This window comes from Colobus angolensis, unplaced genomic scaffold (genome assembly GCF_000951035.1).
Source record: "Colobus angolensis palliatus isolate OR3802 unplaced genomic scaffold, Cang.pa_1.0 Scaffold105, whole genome shotgun sequence".
Lineage (NCBI taxonomy): Eukaryota > Metazoa > Chordata > Mammalia > Primates > Cercopithecidae > Colobus > Colobus angolensis.
Genome location: NW_012111475.1, coordinates 300,733 through 319,539, shown reverse-complemented (window position 1 = coordinate 319,539; position 18,807 = coordinate 300,733). Strand labels below are relative to the sequence as shown.

Here is an 18,807-nt window from a genome sequence, read left to right as displayed (position 1 = left end):
CATTAGTGGCATACACTAGTACCCCAAACCATAATATCTTTCCTCCCTTTCTGGGCAAGTCCAAGGTTTCCATTTTGCTATGGTCAACTGATGGGGCTGCAGTACAGGAAACCCTAATCACCTCTTCCCTTGTAGGGTTTGGCCAAAATAAGTGAATCAGGCGAAAATGCTCTGTGCAGGCAGCGGCCTCCTTAGACCACAGGTGGGGAGCCTAGGGTCCTTAGGAAAATATATGGCTCAGTGACATAAACTCACATTTCTGAAATAAACAACTTCCTTGTGCAGCTCTTTGATGGGTCCTCAAGCCAGGAGCTTTGGCTCCAGACTCAGAATATGCTTTCCACAGCTGGGCGGGGTCAGATGTCTACAAAAGCAGGGCGACCACCCAATTTAATTGGTTTGCAAACTTATCTTTTTTTTTTGAGATGGAGTCTTGCTCTGTCACCCAGGCTGGAGTGCAGTGAAAAGATCTCAGCTCACTGAAACCTCTGCCTCTTGGGTTCAAGTGATTCTCTTGCCTCAGCCTTCTGAGTAGCTGAGACTACAGGCGCGTGCCACCACACCTGGCTAATTTTTGTATTTTTAGCAAAGACGGGGATTCACCAACTTGGCCAGGCTGGTCTTGAGCTCCTGACCTCAAGTGATCCGCCTGCCTCGGCCTCCCAAAGTGCTGGGATTACAGATGTGCGCCACTCTGCCCAGCTGCAAACTTATCTCTTTACTTCTAGAAGGAAAGCAGCTTTCTCATGAATCCTCAGCAGAAGGGAGTCATCTTCCATGGGTTCCAGAGGACTGGACAGCTCTGTCTGTGCAGACCACAGTAACAGGGAGCCTCGGGGGGCTGCGGGTTTGGAGAATCCTTGCCGGAGTGCATGTGAGCACAGGGGGTTGGTGGGATTTGAGGCTTTATAGCACTTCCATCACCATTCTTCAAATTCTGTCCAACATTCAAAGCCTTGGGGTCCCCTTACCCAGGAACAAAGGCAGAAAGAGGGACACAGAAAGGAATAACCAACAATTCAGCTCAACAACCAAACAACAATCATGGTTCCTTTTAGGTATCCACCAAAAGAGCAAATGGGTAAGAGGAGTCAGAAAGAGAATGATGGAAGAACGACCACAATGGCAGTCTGTCATACCAGCTGACTCACGCAAGCTTACACAGAGGTTGCACTGCTGCCCTGCTGCAGGTCCAGAATCTGTGTGGCCCTCAGTTGCATCTCCGATGGGGAATCAGGAGACATTTTGCTGATGAAACCCTCAACTAGATCAATGAAATTCTTTCCAACTGCAGCCAGATCATCAGTTTCCTAAGTTAGAGTGTAGCTCTAAGACATGACAAGACACTAACAGGGCCATCTAGCCTTCTCAGCCAGTCTCTGCAGTGGATATACTTTTTTCTACCTGCCAGGCTCATTACCTGATTTCTGGCCCCAAAAGCAGTGTTCCGTTCCCAGGCCTATCGATTTCTGAGCAGCATGTCCCTTCATGTTTCCAAATTGCTTGCCAGATGCAACTCCACAGGTGAAGTAACTTCCTGCCCATCTGTTAGGAGCGATCCCCAAACCTCGTGGGGGAAGGAGACCTTCTCCCTGTTGACTCCTGGTGGTTTTTAAGACTGTTGCTCTGACACTGGATTTGGTGGCTTCCTGGTTCTGGAATGTGCATTCTGTACAACTCGTACTGAGCTGGAGTGGGCTGCATGTTCTCCCTGCCCCTCTATGTGACTCTCCCATTCCAAGGGATACAGGGCTGGGTCAGGGAGTACTCTCTTAAGAGAGTAAGAGGTGGCTCTTCTGCATAGTCCTAGGGTCTGTGCTTTGGTGCAAATGACAGTGCTGTGTGTGTGCATGTGTTTGTGTCTGCTCAACAGGGTGTTCACAAATTGAGGGACAGAGGCTTGGCCGGGCAACAAAGCCATTCTCACACTAGAGCTGGCTTCCTGGTCACAGGATTGCCCACTGAGGCTGAGAGTCCATCCCTGGGCTCTTGGATTGAATTCCCAGGCTAAAGCCTCGGACAGGTAAGTAACATATGAATGTGTTCTCCCCAAACAGTATCACTGAACTGTGATAAAAAGGGTGATTTTAGTCACCTTAGGTTGTGAACCTGGTTCTGCTACTTACTCCTTCTGTGATCCCAGGCAAGCCTACTTAACTTCTCTGAGTCTCAGTTTCCCCACGTGACATGGGGAGGGTGGCAGTCACTCTGTGACTGACAGGTTTGGTCCTAAGTGTCCGATACATGTTTTGAACCTTCACTGGGCACTTGGAGAGCAGATTCCAAATCAGCCCAGGGGTATGAGACATATGCTACCCCTGCCGATATGTGGACAGTGGCATCCAAGCCCACCTGTTTCTTGTTCTGTGTATTTCTTATCCACAGTCTCACTCCTGGCTGCTTATTATATCCATAGTCTTCTCCTTCCTGCCTCCAAAATCCCTCTGTAATCTGAAGTTAAGGAAAGGCTCAGATGTCTCTCTTTCCTGGAGTCTGACAGGGACAAGTTCCTCATTCTTAGACAAGGTTCTAAGCCGGCCCTTCTTAGATCTTGCATCTTGGACAAAGTCCAGGATAAAATACAAAACCGAGGCAGGGGGTTGCCTCAAATCCTCCCATATCCTTCAACTACCCCCCCACACCCTCCCTTCTCTCTAGGATCCCTGCTGCCCACTCAGCACGCACACAGGGTTCGTGGGTTGAGAGTCCCCCTGCACTCATTTGTTCTACCTGGGGATTCCTGGCTATTGGGCTATTACCAGCAGGGGCCCCTAACAAGACGATTAAGGCTAATTACAAAGAACCTAATTAACTGGATGAAACGGTGCTGGAACAGTATCCAGAGGAAAACTGTTCTGACCTTCGGTTGCTGGGAAACAGGCTCTGGACTGTGGTTAATTTGGGGGCAATCTACAGTGAACCCGGGCAATTAAAAAGAGACATGGAGGGGTGAGGGAAAGTTTGGACACAGTATCTTTTAGAGGGACTTTCTTTCTTAAAACTTCCATTAATAATTTTTTTCTTCTCTTTTTTTTTTTGAGACAGGGTCTCACTCTGTCACCCAGGCTGGAGAGCAGTGGTGTGATCGTCGTTCACTATAGCCTATGCCTCTCGGGTTCAGGTAACTCTCTTGCTCATCCACCCAAGTAGCCGGGATTACAAGCATGCACCACTACGCCCGGCTAATTTTTGTATTTTTAGTAGAGATGGGGTTTCACTATGTTTGCCAGGCTGGTCTCGAACTCCTGAACTTAAAGTGATCTGCCCGCCCTGGCCTCCCAAAGTGCTGGGATCACAGGCATGAGCCACCGTTCCTGGCCCCATTGATAATGTTTTGTAGTTACACAAGACAGACATATTCATTGTAGAAAAAGGAGGACTGTTTTTACACCAGATTTTCATTTCCACACAGGGTTTTCAATAGTGGGTGAAGGTTGAGTAATTTTTTGGGGGGTGCAAGGTGAAGAAGGCTGCTACCAAAGTTTTCTCTGTGGGTAAAAAGGGGGAAGCCTCAATCTGAATCCAGAATTTGAGCTTGTCCACTAGGCAATTTTTTTTTTTTTTAATTTAAACTAGTGCCGTATTAGGCAAAGTAAAAGAGTATTAACTCAGTCCTACCCTTGAGGGGACCACTGTCTAGCTACAGACACAGGCTAAGGATGCCTGGGAAATGAAATCACAGCTGTGCTTCTTGCAAATTACTCTTTTGAGCATGTAATTCTGTCTCCTCATCTAACTGGAGCAGCTTCCAAGGCAGAAGAGACCAGTCCTCTCCAACGGAATGAGTATTTCCTCCAGGTCTCCTCCATCTCCACAAGTCAGGTCAGGGTTTCAGGACTCAATAGGTGTTTGGGCTATGCTCAGGTCCAATAAGTAGACTCTGTTGAACACTTGCCAAGAAGCCGTGGTCAGTTCTAACACCCCTCCACTCTTCACCCATCTGCAGGAATGACCAGTTCAATGAAAAAAGTCAAGCATGCTGCAATCCATCGAATCACAACCAGGCTTCCTCTCCATCCTGACTCCCCCATGCTTGGCCCTTCCCCACCCAAGTGCTAATTGGGAACCACTACACACAACTGCTAACCACACATGGGTGGGAGGGTGCTGAGAGCAACAGACGGCTGGACTGTGCATCGTGGTGTGGGTTGAGTGCCAGGAGCCACTGCAACAGCACCTTCCTCTGAGGATCCTGTACAGGGTTCATGTGGCCTTGGCAAGCAGCCCCTAGATTTGGGTGAGCTGCCCACCACATCGGTCCTTCTCCTATAGCACATCTCTCCTGGGTCCCAGCACTGGTCACTTCTTCCTTTTCTTAATGAATGGCTTGGAATGGGTGGGAAAGGGAAGATAATGAGTAAAGTAAGGAAGTGATTTTCATAGGCCTGTGTCTTTGTCTTTCTCCCCAAACTTACAGCCTCCCTCCCTGACATGGACAGGCTCAGGCAGGCTTGGGAAACCTGAACTCCCTCTCCAGATGACTAGGAGCCTGGAGAGAAAATTTGGGACTGGGACTCAGGATGGGTGATACTGGCCACAGCCACAGAGTCAGGAGCCAAAGGAGATCCAGAAGATAGGGTCCCAGCAAGGTGGCAATTAAGCCAACAGGCAGTCACTACTGGGGAGCAACCCAACAGGGCTCAGCACAAAGGCCAAAGCAGAATGTGGCCATAGGGATGGGATTCGCTGACACCTAGGAAGCAAATGAGGGGGTTCAGCAGTGGGGGAAGGAGGTGGTGGCTGGGGCATGTGATGGGGAAGACTCTGCTGCCTCCCCTGTGGCTTAGAAGGAAACTGTTAAGGAGATTGTTTTAGGTCAGACTTTAGAGACCAGTGACCTCTGCCCTTTTTGCTCATACTTCTAGAAAATTCTCTGGGTCCCAGTCTATCATCACTTCCCGGAGAAGGCAAGTGACTGGCAAACATAGATGAGTACACTTCTCTTGGAGACGTCAACCCTTCAGAGCTTAGCTCTACCTCTTTTGCCTCCAAGGATTGAAATGATTGCAGGAAACAGCAGAGTCCTTCCTGGTCTGCCGGCTGGGGAAGGGGGCAAGGGACAGGCAAGGAATTAGCTAGAATCCCCTAACCTCAAGAGATCAATTAATTGTTGCAGAGTTTAGGGCCTCCTTGTTTCAAAGTTTTTGGTAACATTTTAGTCTTTTCAATTTTGTTTTGACTGGGGTGTGTGGTGCTCCTAGTACACAGCTTTCTGACCTTTTTAATGTCATGATACACATAAAATACTTGTTTGGTACACTTGGAAGAACCAGAGGAGAACTGTATCCCAGATGAAGCTGCTCACAGCTGGAGCTAACCAGCCCAGAGGCTCCGGTGACCCCAGCCACTCTGAGGGCTGAGAGCAGGAGCATGTCATAGCACATGGTTGGGAAACTCCTTTTAGCCAATCCACTGGCCCACCATCATGCAAAGAAGCTTGAGACAGGCTCCAGGAGGCTGGACGGCCTCTCAGGGTTCAATGGGTAGCAGATGATGCTGGAAATTAAGAGAGAGGACTGAACTGTTTCCATGGCAGATTAGGGAGAACTCCTAAATCTTTCTACCCACACTTGGGACAGACACCAAGCAGGAAATGATGGAGACAATATTAAGAAGCTGGCTCCTTTAGGCCACCGGAGAAGCGATGAATTTCTTATTCCATGTATCTACTCTGTACTGGCCTAGCTCCAGGAGTGACCTACAGGCAGACATCTTGGGCTTACTGTCCTCGGAAGAAGGGCTTTGAGGTCTACCTTGTGATAACAGGCAGGAAGGCTCGTTCATGACAGAGGAGGAGCACAGTAGATGAGGCAAATATTGGTGGAGAAAGCAAGCTAGTATTTGTACAGAGGCCCTCACTGGGCTGCCCGGACCAAAGACTGGAAAAGGTATAGCTAGGTCCCCAAGCCCACATATTTGGCACCTGCCTAGGCAGGGTCTGCCCAGAGCACCAAAGAAACCCTCAAGTGATTAAAAATCAAGAGGCACTGAAAATTCAGCCCCCTCCAAAATAAAGAACTAGTGTAGGTTCGTGGAGACCCTCAGAAGGAACAGTTAGTACATGGAAATGAAAATGTTGACCTCAGTGTCACTGGTCACTTCTTAGGCTCTCCGACCTATTTCCTTCACTCTTCACAATTCTCAGTCCATTTAAATCTTGAAGGTGTCTTCTACTTCCCTCTTTTTGTGGTACTGTCATTAATTCACATACAAAACCCTGCGTGTATGAAGTCTTTCTTGTCAGTGTGATCCATTATTTAATAACTGCCTCCTCCTCAGAGCCTCTGAGCTGTACAACATAGGACTCTGTCCATGTCTGTCATAGTCACTGATGCATCTCAGTGTTTAGCAAGTCCCTTGTACACAGTAAGTGTTCCAAAAATAATTATTGGATAAATGAGTAATAAATGCTATTAGGATGTGCCAGGCATTGGGCTACATATACCATCTCTAATCTCACAAAAATACTATAAAGGATGGAATACAAGTCTCATTTTACAGGTGAGAAAACCAAGGCTGCAGAAGACCATGGTACTTGGCCAAGGGGTACAGTAGAATCTGAACCCATGGCTACTGATTCCAAAACCAGGGGGCTGCTGATTGTACCTTGTGTGGCTCTCTCTGGTCTCATGCACTAGTCTCCTTGCCACATGTGCAGGCACTGTCCATGATCACCCAGGTCTTGGCACACCCACAAGGGGCAGGAGCTTATGCCAACAGACAAAATGCCAACAGTGCCAAAGCAACAGACACAGCTCTGCCTTAGGAGGCCTTGAGATCACAAGTGGTGATTAGGACAGAACCGGTGTTATCCATTACCAGAAAGTGACACAACCACACATGCAAGCAACCCACTGTCAGGAGGCAACAGGGCACAGGGCTCCTGGCAACCTACCAGCATAGTGGTAATTTGCTAAAGGATGACATTTTAACCTGACCGGCTTCCGCAGCAGCAGCATTTCCAGAGCAACCTGCAGACCCAGGGGAGAGAAAAGTCAAGAGTCAGTAATAGGTCTGTGTGTCTTACGGAGACCATCCACTCAAAGGGGAAATGGAGTTAGCACTGTGGAGGCCAGGGGTGGGGGCACTGGAAGGAAACCCAGAGGGAGACTACCCTAACTAGGGTTTCATGTCTGTTCAGCACCCAGTAAGACTCTCATTCTAACACCCTCCCCATCCATGCCTGAAGCCAGTTGTTTATGTCACAGGAAAACAGAAAGACCTGACTCTTGCTTGGTAAAATCCCACCAGCCCCAGAGATGAGTGGGGCCTCCTCTGACTGGAGGCTGAGTCTTTGGGCAAGAGTTCCGAGGAAATGAGTGGGTGATCTGTAACTGTTTTACAGAAAAATCATGTTTCATTCCAGCTGAACATAAACAGCTGCATCAGTAACAACTGTACTACACACACACCGTCTATCCAGAGAGCCTAGCTAAATAAACTGTTTCAAATCAGCCTTCTTCAGCCTCAGTAGCTTTTTAAAAGATGCCACAGGCAGAGTTGAACAGCAGATAGTTTCGGAGCAGAGCAGGGCCTAGAATCTTGGTACTCCAAGTGTGGTCCATAGAACAGGAGTACCTCCCTCACCTGGGAGCTAGTCAGAAAGGCAGAACTGGGCCCTACTCCCAAGCCTCTGAATCAGAATCTGTATTTTTAACAAGATTCCCCAGGTGACGCATACGCACATTAAAAGTTTGAGAAGTGCTGCTCTGCCACACTGATCTCAAAGGGTTAAGGACAGTTCTTCAGCATTCTAGGAAATACTTGAAGGGTATCATAGTATTGGGACATTTACTTTCACATTTTCATAAAATCAAAATGCAGGAAGCTAGATCTACTACCATGTATTTATATAAAGGGGAAACAGAGGTTAGTGATTGAGTGATCTGGTCAGAAGTCCAGGTAGAGGCTGGGTGCGTTGGTCCATGTCTGTAATCCCAGCACTTTGGGAGGCCAAGATGGGAGGATCACCTGAGGTCAGGAGTTCGAGACCAGCCTGGCCAACATGATGAAACCCCATCTCTACTGAAAATACAAAAACTAGCCAGGCATGGTGGCATGCACCAGTAATCCCAGCTACTAGCAAGGCTGAGGAAGAATCTCTTGAACCCGGGAGGCAGAGGTTGTGGTGAGCTGAGATCGTGCCACTGCACTCCAGCCTGGGTGTTAGAGCGAGACTCCATCTTTAAAAAAAGGCCGGGTGCAGTGGCTCACACCTGTAATCCCAGCACTCTGGGAGGCCGAGGTGGGTGGATCACCTGAGGTCAGGAGTTCGAGACCAGCCTCAACATGGAGAAACCCCGTCTCTACTAAAAGTACAAAATTAGCCAGGCGTGGTGCTGCATGCCTGTAATCCCAGCTACTCGGGAGGCTGAGGCAGGAGAATTGCTTGAACCTGGGAGGCGGAGGTTGCGGTGAGCCGAGATCGTGCCATTGCACTCCAGCCTGGGCAACAAGAGTGAAACTCTGTCTCAAAAAAAAAAGGAAGTCCAGGTTGAGCAGGTCAACTGTTAGCTCTGATTTTGGGAAGACAGCACTAAGGCCTGGGTTTGGGAACATCTGCAGAACTGTGTTAAAAGTGGAAGAATGGAACCAGTTGGTGAACAGTAAACACTTCATTTTGGTTAGATGAGAAAAGAGTTCTATAAACATCAAACTTTGGCTGATTTCCATAGTAGGGAAGAAGAATCAGCAGAGTACGATAGGCTATTTTAGACCAACTTCTGCTTCAGTAAAGTCATCTACCTCCATCACTGGAGAGACTCAGTTTTCTGAAGTGAAATACAAGACGAGGAAAAGAAATTCTAATGTCCTAGGACAGATATACCCACAGTTTTAACTTTAGGAACAGATGTGGAAACAGAAGTCCAGTTGGAGATTTTTTTCTATAGGCTTTAACATCCTGACCTACTCACTGAGAGAAGGAATAGGGAGGCATGCTGATTGGTCATCACACGCTGATTGGCCATTACAAATTGGTTGTATGGTACATGAGACAATATTGAAACTTGAGAAAATACTCTTCAGGAATTTGTAAAGCCTCTTTTTCATGGTTCCTTACCATTACATCACCTTTGGCCTCAAACAGAGAGTGCAAAGCAAATTCAGAATTGGTTCCTCCACCTGGCAATGCACTGGAACAGCACAAATGCAGAAGATTCTCCACTGTTGGGAATAAGGAGAAGCCAGTGCATCAGAGAGAGCTAAGTGTAATGGAAAACACACCAATCCCAGAGCCAGTGATGCCAATGAGAGAATCAAACCTCTCCCACCCAGCTCTTCCCATATGCCAATACCTCTTTGCTGGAGGTCATGGTTTTCTAGTTCTGGCCAGGGCTTCCATACCAGTGTGGCCTTGTGTGTGTCCTGGGCCAGGGCAGAGATATCTTGGAGTTCAGGGATTTCTGCTTGGAATCTCAAGCCAATGTTGATGCGTCTTTAAATGACAAGAAGAAAAACAACAATGTGGTCTTCAAGTTGATGGCTCAAGCCAAGGGCAACCGTCAGGAACTTGAAAAAGAAGGAAACTAGTTCTTTCTACAAGAATGCAGGGGCATTTCCTCAGAGTGTGACCCTAAGATTCCACACATGGCTTTTATGCTGGGATAAGGAACAGCTTTAAGATTATGGAGAAATATTTTAGGAGCAAGGGGGAAGTTGGCCTGGGGCTTTTATGGCTCCCTGTAACTGGGAGAGGGAGGGTGATTAATTCCAAGAGAACGGTTTCCCAGAGCATGGCCAATGGTGCCATTTAACCACAAAAAAAAGGGGACAAATACAAAGCGTTCATTTCATTTTTTTTGTCTCTTTCAGATCACTTTCACAGACATTATCCCATCTGAACCTCACAGAGATCTGTGATGTAAGCAAGCCATAATAATTACTCCCATTTGACGAGTCAACTAAAGCCTAGAAAGGTTAACTGGATCAAGATCAAATTACAAAATGGTGTTGGAACTCAGGTGTTCCGATTCCTGACTCAATCTACTCATCACTCTACCACCTGGCCTCTTTTCTGTGCCTATCCATGAAGATAACCACCTTTGCCTCTCCTAATACCACCCACTGCCTATGCAAAATTAAAGTACTTAACAAGCCCATTTGGAGGACGGGCCAATAATTGGGCCAAGAATCGGGGAGGGGGAAGTGAGGACATTCAGAAGGTGCCTCTTAAAGAATGAGGGAGATGCCTGTATCACTGGGGATGAGAAAGCACTGCCTATGGAGCCAGACATAGGGACACCAGGCTCTCTGAATACAGGGCTTCATGCTTTGACCATGTATCTGGTCTTTGGCAAAGGCCTTAAAATACTGGCAACCATTGTGTAGGGAAACAACAGTACTCAAGAAATAACCACAATCCTACAATTTCTACAACTGCTCTCTCAGTGTAATCCTCTGACTACAAAAGTATTAACTACACTTCTCAAGAAGCTGAAGCTTCTGTTCTAAAGAGTAATTGACTTTTCCTTACGGTTCAACATCTACAGTCTGCTCTCCAGGCCCTGGGGTGACCGTCACGTTGCTGCCATCGATGCTGTCTAAAACACAAAAATCAGAGGTCAACAGGGAAGGAATGCTGAAAAAGACTAAAGCAAATGAGCAGTTACCTAACCAGCCATAACAGAGTTCCTCTCCTACCCAACTCCTGCCAGAGTTACCCCTGACAGTTTCCAGGGAGCTGGGTGGAGTATGGTGCTAAATAACTTAGAGTTACCCATTGCTCACACAGGGTGAGGAGAAGCCAGCTGTCCCACAATGGTCGTACCCAAGCGGTACGATTTCTATGCAATTATTCTTTCTTCAGAAAGAGAGCCTAGACTCTCTACGCTTGATTTTCATAAAGCATGCTAAAATGTCAAGGCTTGATCTTGCATTTAATACCTAATCTTATTTGTACATCTACTGAGTACATTTTCTTTCTTTCTTTTTTTTTTTGAGATGTCTCGCTTCTTTGCCCAGGCGGGAGTGCGGTGGCGCTATATCGGCTCACTGCAGCCTCTGCTTCCCAGGTTCAAGAGATTCTCCTGCCTTAGCCTCCTGAGGAGCTGGAACTAGAGGTGCCTGCCACCACACCCCGTTTTTCTTTTTTTTTTTTTTTTGAGACGGAGTTTTGCTCTCGTCCCCCAGGCTAGAGCGCAGTAGCTTGATCTTGGCTCACTGCAACCTCTGCCTCCCAGGTTTAAGTGATTCTCCTGCCTCAGCTTCCCAAGTAGCTGGGATTACAGGCGCGCGCCACCATTCCCGGCTAATTTTTGTATTTTTAGTAGAGACGGGGTTTCACCATGTTGGCTAGGCTGGTGTCCAACTCCTGGCCTCAGGTGATCCCCCCGCTTTAGCCTCCGAAAGCACTGGGATCACAGGCGTGAATCACCCCGCCTGGCCTCATTTTTTCTTTCTTGCACGATCATTGCTGGCAGTCTTAGAAAGTGGGTGAACATTTCAACTGTTTCCGTATCCTAGAGACTGTAGTGATCAGTTTATGCATCTGTCTCCCAATTAGACTGCGATTCCCTTGAGGATAAGGGCTATGCATTCCAAGTCTTTCTTAACACCCAGCAGTGTGTGCTACATACAGTCAATACTCCGCAAAAGTCTGTGGGATAAATGGGAAAGCTAAAGAAAACGAGGTCTCCCAGGACTCTACCCAGCACCCAGAGCCCAGGAGGACGCTAAAGGGGTGACTCACTGGAGCGACACAGCAGCACCCGTGGCGTGGGCGTCAGGGGCGTCAGGGGCAGCTGCGGGTGGGCGCCAGGGCCGTGGCCGGAGATGACATTGCTGAAGAGCCCCGAGCCCTGGCGCACCGGGCTCAGCATGGGTGGGGGCGTGTAAGGGGGCAGCTCGTGGGTGGGGTCCAGGAGCAGGTGATCCCCGAGGACGCGCGGGGAGCGCAGCTGGCTCTGGTACAGGGTGGCGCCCGAGTAGGAGGCGGCGGGATTTGGGTTGTAGGAGGGCAGCGGCGGGATGAAGAGTGGTTCCGGCCGGTGCCGGAACTTTTTCTTCTCCTGCACGGTCTTGAGGGGCTCCTCGGCTTTGGGCACGCTGGGCTGATGCTTCCTGGGGATTTCCTAAAACGGGAACAACGATCTGATTCGAATACTTCAGCTTCCCGCGCAGGCCATTTCCCCAGGTTCAGGGAAGAGGGCCTTCTACTGTCTAAGCAGAGAGCCCTTCTGCTTGACCACACCCCCCCCCCACGCCCCCACACTGACCACATCCATTTCAGGGAAAGCGAGTTCTGGTTGCTAGACTCGGGAGAAAACTAAGGTTTTGGAAGAAACCCCCAATTTCTGAAAGAGCTGGGGGTGGTAGGAATAGTGGGTAGGCAAGAAATAATAAATTCAAATTCTTTATTGCTTATCACTACATTCCCATCTGTTTGAGTGGAATCCAGCTGAGTGGGCTCTTTAATTCCCCCACTGCTCCCCAGGGATGGACATCAGGAACAGATACCACATGTTCCGAGAAGGGGACTGAATAATCTCTTCAGGGAAGCTGGGACCCAGACCTGTGAGGCAGGAAGTAGGGGTTCAAGTCTAGCCAAGTTTCCCAAGGCCAGCGACCCACACCGGGCTCTCCTGGGTCACTTTCAGCACAGGGGAGCGCCCTCGATGACCTCTAAGGGCCCTTCCATGTGCTCACCTAAAAACGGATCTGGTTAACCTCCCCCGTCACCACCCTCACTATTGCTCCCAGAACTCGTAGCTTATTTGTAGCAAACTCTTCTCTGAGGTTGGCTTCCTGTCAGGAGAGTTAGTTTATTTTAATGGCAGCGGAACCAAGCATAGTCTGGAAAGAGGATCTGCCACATGGATACATATATACTAATAAGTAAACATAGGCACGTAAACAGATGAGCAGGGCATGCCAAAGCCAAACAGAAACAGACTCGGGTTGTGTGGTAGCATCAGCCCAGAAAAGTCAAGAGCTGGGTGTGGCTGCAGAGGCGGTGTGGTTGGGAGGGGCCACGGGGATACCTGAGGGAAGGTTCTGGGCAGTCTGGGGTGCCCTCTCAGGCCCTGCAGGCCAGAGGCCAGTCACAGCTGCAGGTCCTGGAGACTCCTGAGCCCAGGGTGGCGCCTGGGTAGGAAGCAGCAGGGGGTGATGGGAAGGGCTGACCATGGTCATGTGACCTGCCCCATGGGCTCCTCTGCTCTGGACTCCTCTCCCTCCAGAGCTTCAGGCTCTGCCCCCTTACGTTTCTCCCTCAGCTTCTCTGCCTTCCATGGTGCCATCCTGGCCTCTAGGAGGGGAGTCTAGGGAGGCAGAGAGTGGGGAAAGGAGGAGCGAGCAGACGGTCCCAGACTCCCGGCTCCACAGTGAGGTTCCTAACCCCCGTCCCCACCCCCGGCTCACCCCCAGGGGCCCTCCTTAGGCCAGCGCGCTCAACTGCCTCCTCTCTCCACCAGAGGGCTCCTCAGCGCCTGAGGCTGAGGCGAGAGAGGGGCTGGGGAGAATGGGGGAAGGAGACTTGTGCCCCCGACAAGGGGAGCAGCCCTGAAGATACACCCTGTTCCCGGGTAACAGATAAAGTCATCCAAGAACATGCAGACCTCATACGATCTCAACACGGCACTGCAATCCAGACCTCTGATCACAGGGCCAGAGGTCCCTTTTGGGCTCCTTCTCCTCCAGCTTCTTGTCCTCTTACTCCAGCTCTAAACCTGGATTTTCCAATCCTCCAGGCAAGGCTCTGAGCCACTGGGCCACAGAAGCCACCCAGGATGTCAAGTCTGGTTGTCAATTGAGAGGAAGCACTTACAGTGTTCCATCCCACCAAGCTATTTGGACACTTTGGGGGTGAGGCCAACCACTGAAAACTTTAAAAAGCTGCCCACAGAGAAGGCTGAGAACCACTGATAAGTCCAACCCCACCAAGGTCAGGGGAGTAAACTGAGGCTCTGAGTGGGGGCAGGTCTCAGCTGTCTTCATCCCAGCTGGCTAGGAGCCAAGCTGAGATGGGCACTCGGGGCTCTTTCCTGGATGTTTTAATTGCTTTACATCAAGTGCCAGGGCCTTGTTTACATGTATTCAGTCTCACCTACATGCTTCCACTTCAGCCTATCGCCCCCACCAACGAGGTCTCTCTCACCCTTCCATTAAGCCAAGTTCATCCCTTCCTTCAAAACCCTGCTCAGAATTCTAATGATGATCTCCTGAGCAAACTCTCTTGCCCCTCCCCAGTCCCTAATGACTTTGGCTACCCTGGTGTATTCTCATCCAGTCACACCTGAGGCATCCATTTCTTGTCTGCCCCTGTCTTTCTCTTACCGTCTTGAATGGGTGGGTGGGTGGAGTATGTGCCTGAGACTCTGACCCCCATGTGACTATGAACCCTTTATTCAGAGTTCCCCAAGGGAACTGTTTCCCCAAGGAGACACTGTTTCTCCCACCAAATCAGGAACTTCCCTGGGCAAAGAGGGAGCTTGGATGTGTCATTTCATCTCTGCCTGTTGCTGACCCCCAAGCCCTGACAGCTTATGAGAATCTTCCCCTCAGTTCTCCATCAGTTTCTTTTCTTTTGAGGACTTGATGTTACATAGATAACCATAAAGGCTTTTTTCTGGACTTTTCTAGTTCTTTTCATTATCCTCTCTCCCTCTATCCTGGCCCAGCCTACCCTTATGCCTCCTGGATTCTCAGCAGCTGCCTATTCCTAAGGACAAATATGACCCAACACGCCACTTTGTGGGGAGGGGGTAGGTTTGATATTCCCAACCACACAGGTCACAAATTCCCTAGGGGCCGAGAGAGAGACAGAGAGAGAGAGACAGACAGAGAGACAAACCCTTCCCAGAGCCAAGTTAAGCTGTTTGAGTGAAGCACTTAGAATTGGAGAAAGGAGAACAGTGAGTGAGAAAAACAAATCTCTTTGCTTTCCTGAGATTAGGCTCTCAGTGGAACTACTTTGGGAACTTTAACGAATTAGGTTTTCCAGGGTATTTAAGCAGACAAAATATTAAGCATCTAGTAAGGCTGATTGTCAGAATGGATGCCAGGGCTATTGCCTGGAAGCCTGCTGCGACAGTGTTTACCTCTTTGGTTGTGGATTTGGGAGATCTGGAGATCCTGAGGAAGGGGCCAGGGCCTGGGGCAACAGCTGCTTACTTCCTGGGATAGAGTACTTCCATATTTCAATAATGGCTATGATTGTCCCAGTGATTCCCAGCTGAATGATCATCTCTGTTAAACCTGGGAACACTTTCGGGTCTCCCAGAATCTAACCCAGGCCATTAGTCTGGCATTTAATGGGCAGCAGGCAGTGTGAACAAGGATGGGGTTCCCAATGTGGCCATGGGGGTTCAGCCCTGAGAGACCAAGCCATGTCTGAGCTCAGGTCAGTGACTCTGGAAGGGCTGCCCCATCTCCAAGAAAGCAAAGGGAAGTCCCCACCCAGGCAGGTGGGGCAGAGCAGCAACTCACAGCAGGCGTGCGGGGGGCAGCCCCTTGGGGTGAGTGTGGGGGAGAGAGGGTCATCCTCACGAGCACAGGCATCTCGTCGTCCGACATCGAGCTGGCTGGCTTGTCTCTGGCAGAGGGGGCGGCAACGGTGCTGTTGGTGAACCCCTGAGAGCTGGGCTTGGGCGGGAGAAGCTTGACAGGGACAGACACGGGCATGACCATAGGCGTGAGGCTTTCTGCCTCGGGAGGGAGCTGTGGCGGCGGCGGAGGCGGAGGCGGAGGCGGCAGTGGCGGCTGGGGCTGAGGCGGCAGGACCTTCTCTCCTTCCTCCTACACAGACAATAAAGGCTTTGATCCTGGGCTGAGAGTAGCTCTCACAAGGGGGATGCACTTTGCTTTTCCTGAAAGGCTCCAGGACATCAGGTATGCGTGATAGAGAACCACTGCAGGGTGACTTCCTTCCTGCAATCCTGAGTCCCTTGGCTGGAGTGATGCCAGCTGATGGTAGAGGAGGCCATGGACTCCATTTTCTACAGTTAAAAAATCTTGACCATGCATTACTTGTATATTAAACTACTTTTTAAAAATTGTGTCAGTTTTTAAACAAAAGGACACGGACTTGTAATCAGTCCAAAAAAAGGTATGATCTTGTGTAGGAGTTTTTAATTCTGTGGGCCTTAGTTTACTCATTTGTCAAAATGGAAATAGGCATTCCATCCTATATTTTATTCAGGTCAGGAAACCACACTGGAGATACAAAACATGTACTTTTAACAAGTAAAGACAAAAGCTTTTTAAAAAACATAATCTGGCGTGGCCAGGAGATGGAGTGATCTGGGTAATCAAAAATTCTGGTCAACAGAGATTTAATCCCATAGATTTAAATTAAGAGTAACAATATTAAAAGAATTCTGAGAAAACTTTTTGATTTTAATCTAACTCTAAAATTTGTGGATAGTTTACTATCTGGATACCCTACCTGGATAATCCAGAGGGTATTTAAGGATCTTTGGATGGTGAGCCAAACACCACTGCATCAGTAAACAGAAAATTCTGGCTGAGAGCCTGATGATTATATTAGCTCTCTCTCGCCATTGACCACTAATCTGGAAGGCCCCAGTGGGCCTGGTCTTGGGTGTGTCAAGCAGCAGAAGTTTAAAAATAATATTGCATTTACATGTTTTCCTTTGCTGTCTTCTCCAGGAGGCAGAGAGAGGCTAGGATGCCCTAAAAGGCTTTCTAGAGCCTCTGTTTTTGACCCTTGCTCATCATAAAGCTGGGGAAGTGGGGCTGCTTGACCTGGCTGGCTCCCAGCGTCAAAGCCTAAGCATTCCTGTCAAGGGAGGACTGTGCCTCGCCAGGTCCCGCATGGGGCTCACATCACTTTCTGTCTGATGGCAGCAAAGCAAAGCAAGCAGCACACGGCCTAGAAAGGACCGGGAACTGGCTCCTGCTAACCTGTTTGAGGTTGGGGGAGGCCCTCATTCCCCCGTGGGACCGCATGTGGCCGTTCAGGGCAGGCAGGTTCTTGAACTCCTTCAGGCAGATGGAGCACGTCAGCTTGTTCTTGGCATCAAACTGCTCCCCAAACACTCCTTTGGGTTGGCCACTGCTCAAGGGTAGAGCCAAATGGAGAGGACACATACATTGAGGAAGGGGAAACAGTGACTTGCCACAAGACCTCATACCCACCACAAACCCATTTCATTCATCCAATGATCCCATTGTCCATGGCACCACTTGTATCAGCCCAGTGGCCTTTAGAGAACAAAGTCCAATTTACAGATGAAAAGCTGAGGCTCAGAATGGGAAAAGGCCTTCTCAAACTCATGCAAGAATTGAACAAAACGTCCTTCACATCAGGACTTCAAGCAATGGATCTTGACTTGGGAACAATAGCTTATTACCCTTTAAGGGTGGGCCTGAGCCCAGCTCTTCCAAAAGCCTCCCCGCTTAGAGACACTTGTGCAAGTTCCTGGGGCAGCCTCTGTATTGCACACTTCAGCAGTTTATCAGGTTTGGCTAAATCTTTATTGACCATGCCCATGAGATGAGGAAGCCAGTCTGTACTGTTCACTGCTGTATTCTCAAAGCCTAGCTCTATGCTTGGCACACAGCAGACACTCAATAAATACTGAATGAATGCACAGTGGACAGAACATGGGCTTTGCAGTCAATCCCAGCACTGTTACTTGATGTGTAACCTTAAGCTCTTTGAGCCTCAGTTTTCTCATTTGTAAAGTAACAGTCATACTAGCTAACAATTATTGAGTGCTTACTGAGTATAGGCACATCATCATCATACCCACTCTCATGCGTTACTTTACTACACACAATGCCTAGTGCTTAGCACATAGTATGCACTCAAACACAGCAGCTGCTATTATTATTTCTACACACTTCTTTAAGGAATGACATGGAATTTAGAAATGAATCATAAGAGACACCCCAGAAAATCCTCCCAGTCTCCCAAAATACCAACAAGGCTCCACTCATCCTACCTTGACTCAGGGGACCCTGGCTGGGCTCTCCCATCAGGTAGGTGCATCTAATTTTGAGCCAAACAGGACACCGAAAAAAAGAAGAGAAAAAAACGTGTTCTGAAGGGAGAAGTCCTCGAGCAGTGGGAACACCAGGTACTCTTCCAGGACTCTTTCTGCCGTCTGCCTTGTGCTGACCCCATTCATGTCCACTCACGCCCTCGCTCTTCTGCATTTGACTTCTGTCCCTGAATTGCTCCTTGACTTGGGACCACTGCCCCCACTCCTGGAGCTGCTGCCAGCCACAACAAGCCCACCAGGATGCAACTTCCCACCGTGTTCTTTCCTGTTCTCCCAGGGCACCCACTCTGTGCACAGATAGGCTCTATTCCCATAAAGGACACAGAAGAGAGTTGGAAGACACAGCATTATGTCAGGAGACCCCCGATGGAATTCTTTTTTTTTTTTTTTTTTGAGACAGGGTCTTGCTCTGTCACCCAGGCTATAGTGTAGTAGCATGATCATGGCTCACTGCAGCCTCCACTACCTGGGCTTAAGCAATCCTCCTGCCTCAGCCTCCCAAGTAGCTGGGACTACAGGTGTGCGCCACAACACCCAGCTAAATTTTTGATTTTTTGTAGAGGCAAGGTCTTGCTCTGTTGCTTAGGCTGGTCTTGAACTCCTGGGCTCAAGCGATCCTCCTGTCTTGGCCTTCCAAAGTGCTTGGATAATAGGTGTGAGCCACCATACCTGGCCCTGGAATTCTTCTTAAAAAGCCTTAGCCAGATCATCTAAATCATCTCATTCCTACATTTACAAAGGCTCTCAGTTACTACTGTTTCTGAGCCCCAGACAAAGCAAACTCAAGGGGAAGTTCATCTCTGGCCTTCAACCTCCATCAGAACCTTCTCTCTACCCAACC

The 18,807-nt window shown here is 49.0% G+C and overlaps 1 protein-coding gene across 2 annotated transcripts in view; it reads right to left on the bottom strand.

The window, feature by feature from the left end:
* TRERF1 (transcriptional regulating factor 1) overlaps positions 1-18,807 on the bottom strand; it is a 234,884-nt gene that overhangs the window by 22,010 nt on the left and 194,067 nt on the right. The window contains exons 6-13 of one of the 2 annotated variants that reach the window (XM_011943599.1): positions 17,907-17,953; positions 16,864-17,014; positions 15,427-15,735; positions 11,690-12,071; positions 10,475-10,541; positions 9,297-9,436; positions 9,062-9,165; positions 6,896-6,971 (exon numbers count right to left, since the gene is read on the bottom strand). In XM_011943599.1, coding sequence (XP_011798989.1) covers positions 6,896-6,971; positions 9,062-9,165; positions 9,297-9,436; positions 10,475-10,541; positions 11,690-12,071; positions 15,427-15,735; positions 16,864-17,014; positions 17,907-17,953 — 1,276 coding nt within the window. The remainder of the gene's footprint in view (positions 1-6,895; positions 6,972-9,061; positions 9,166-9,296; positions 9,437-10,474; positions 10,542-11,689; positions 12,072-15,426; positions 15,736-16,863; positions 17,015-17,906; positions 17,954-18,807) is intronic. The other variant, XM_011943605.1, reaches the window with a different exon arrangement.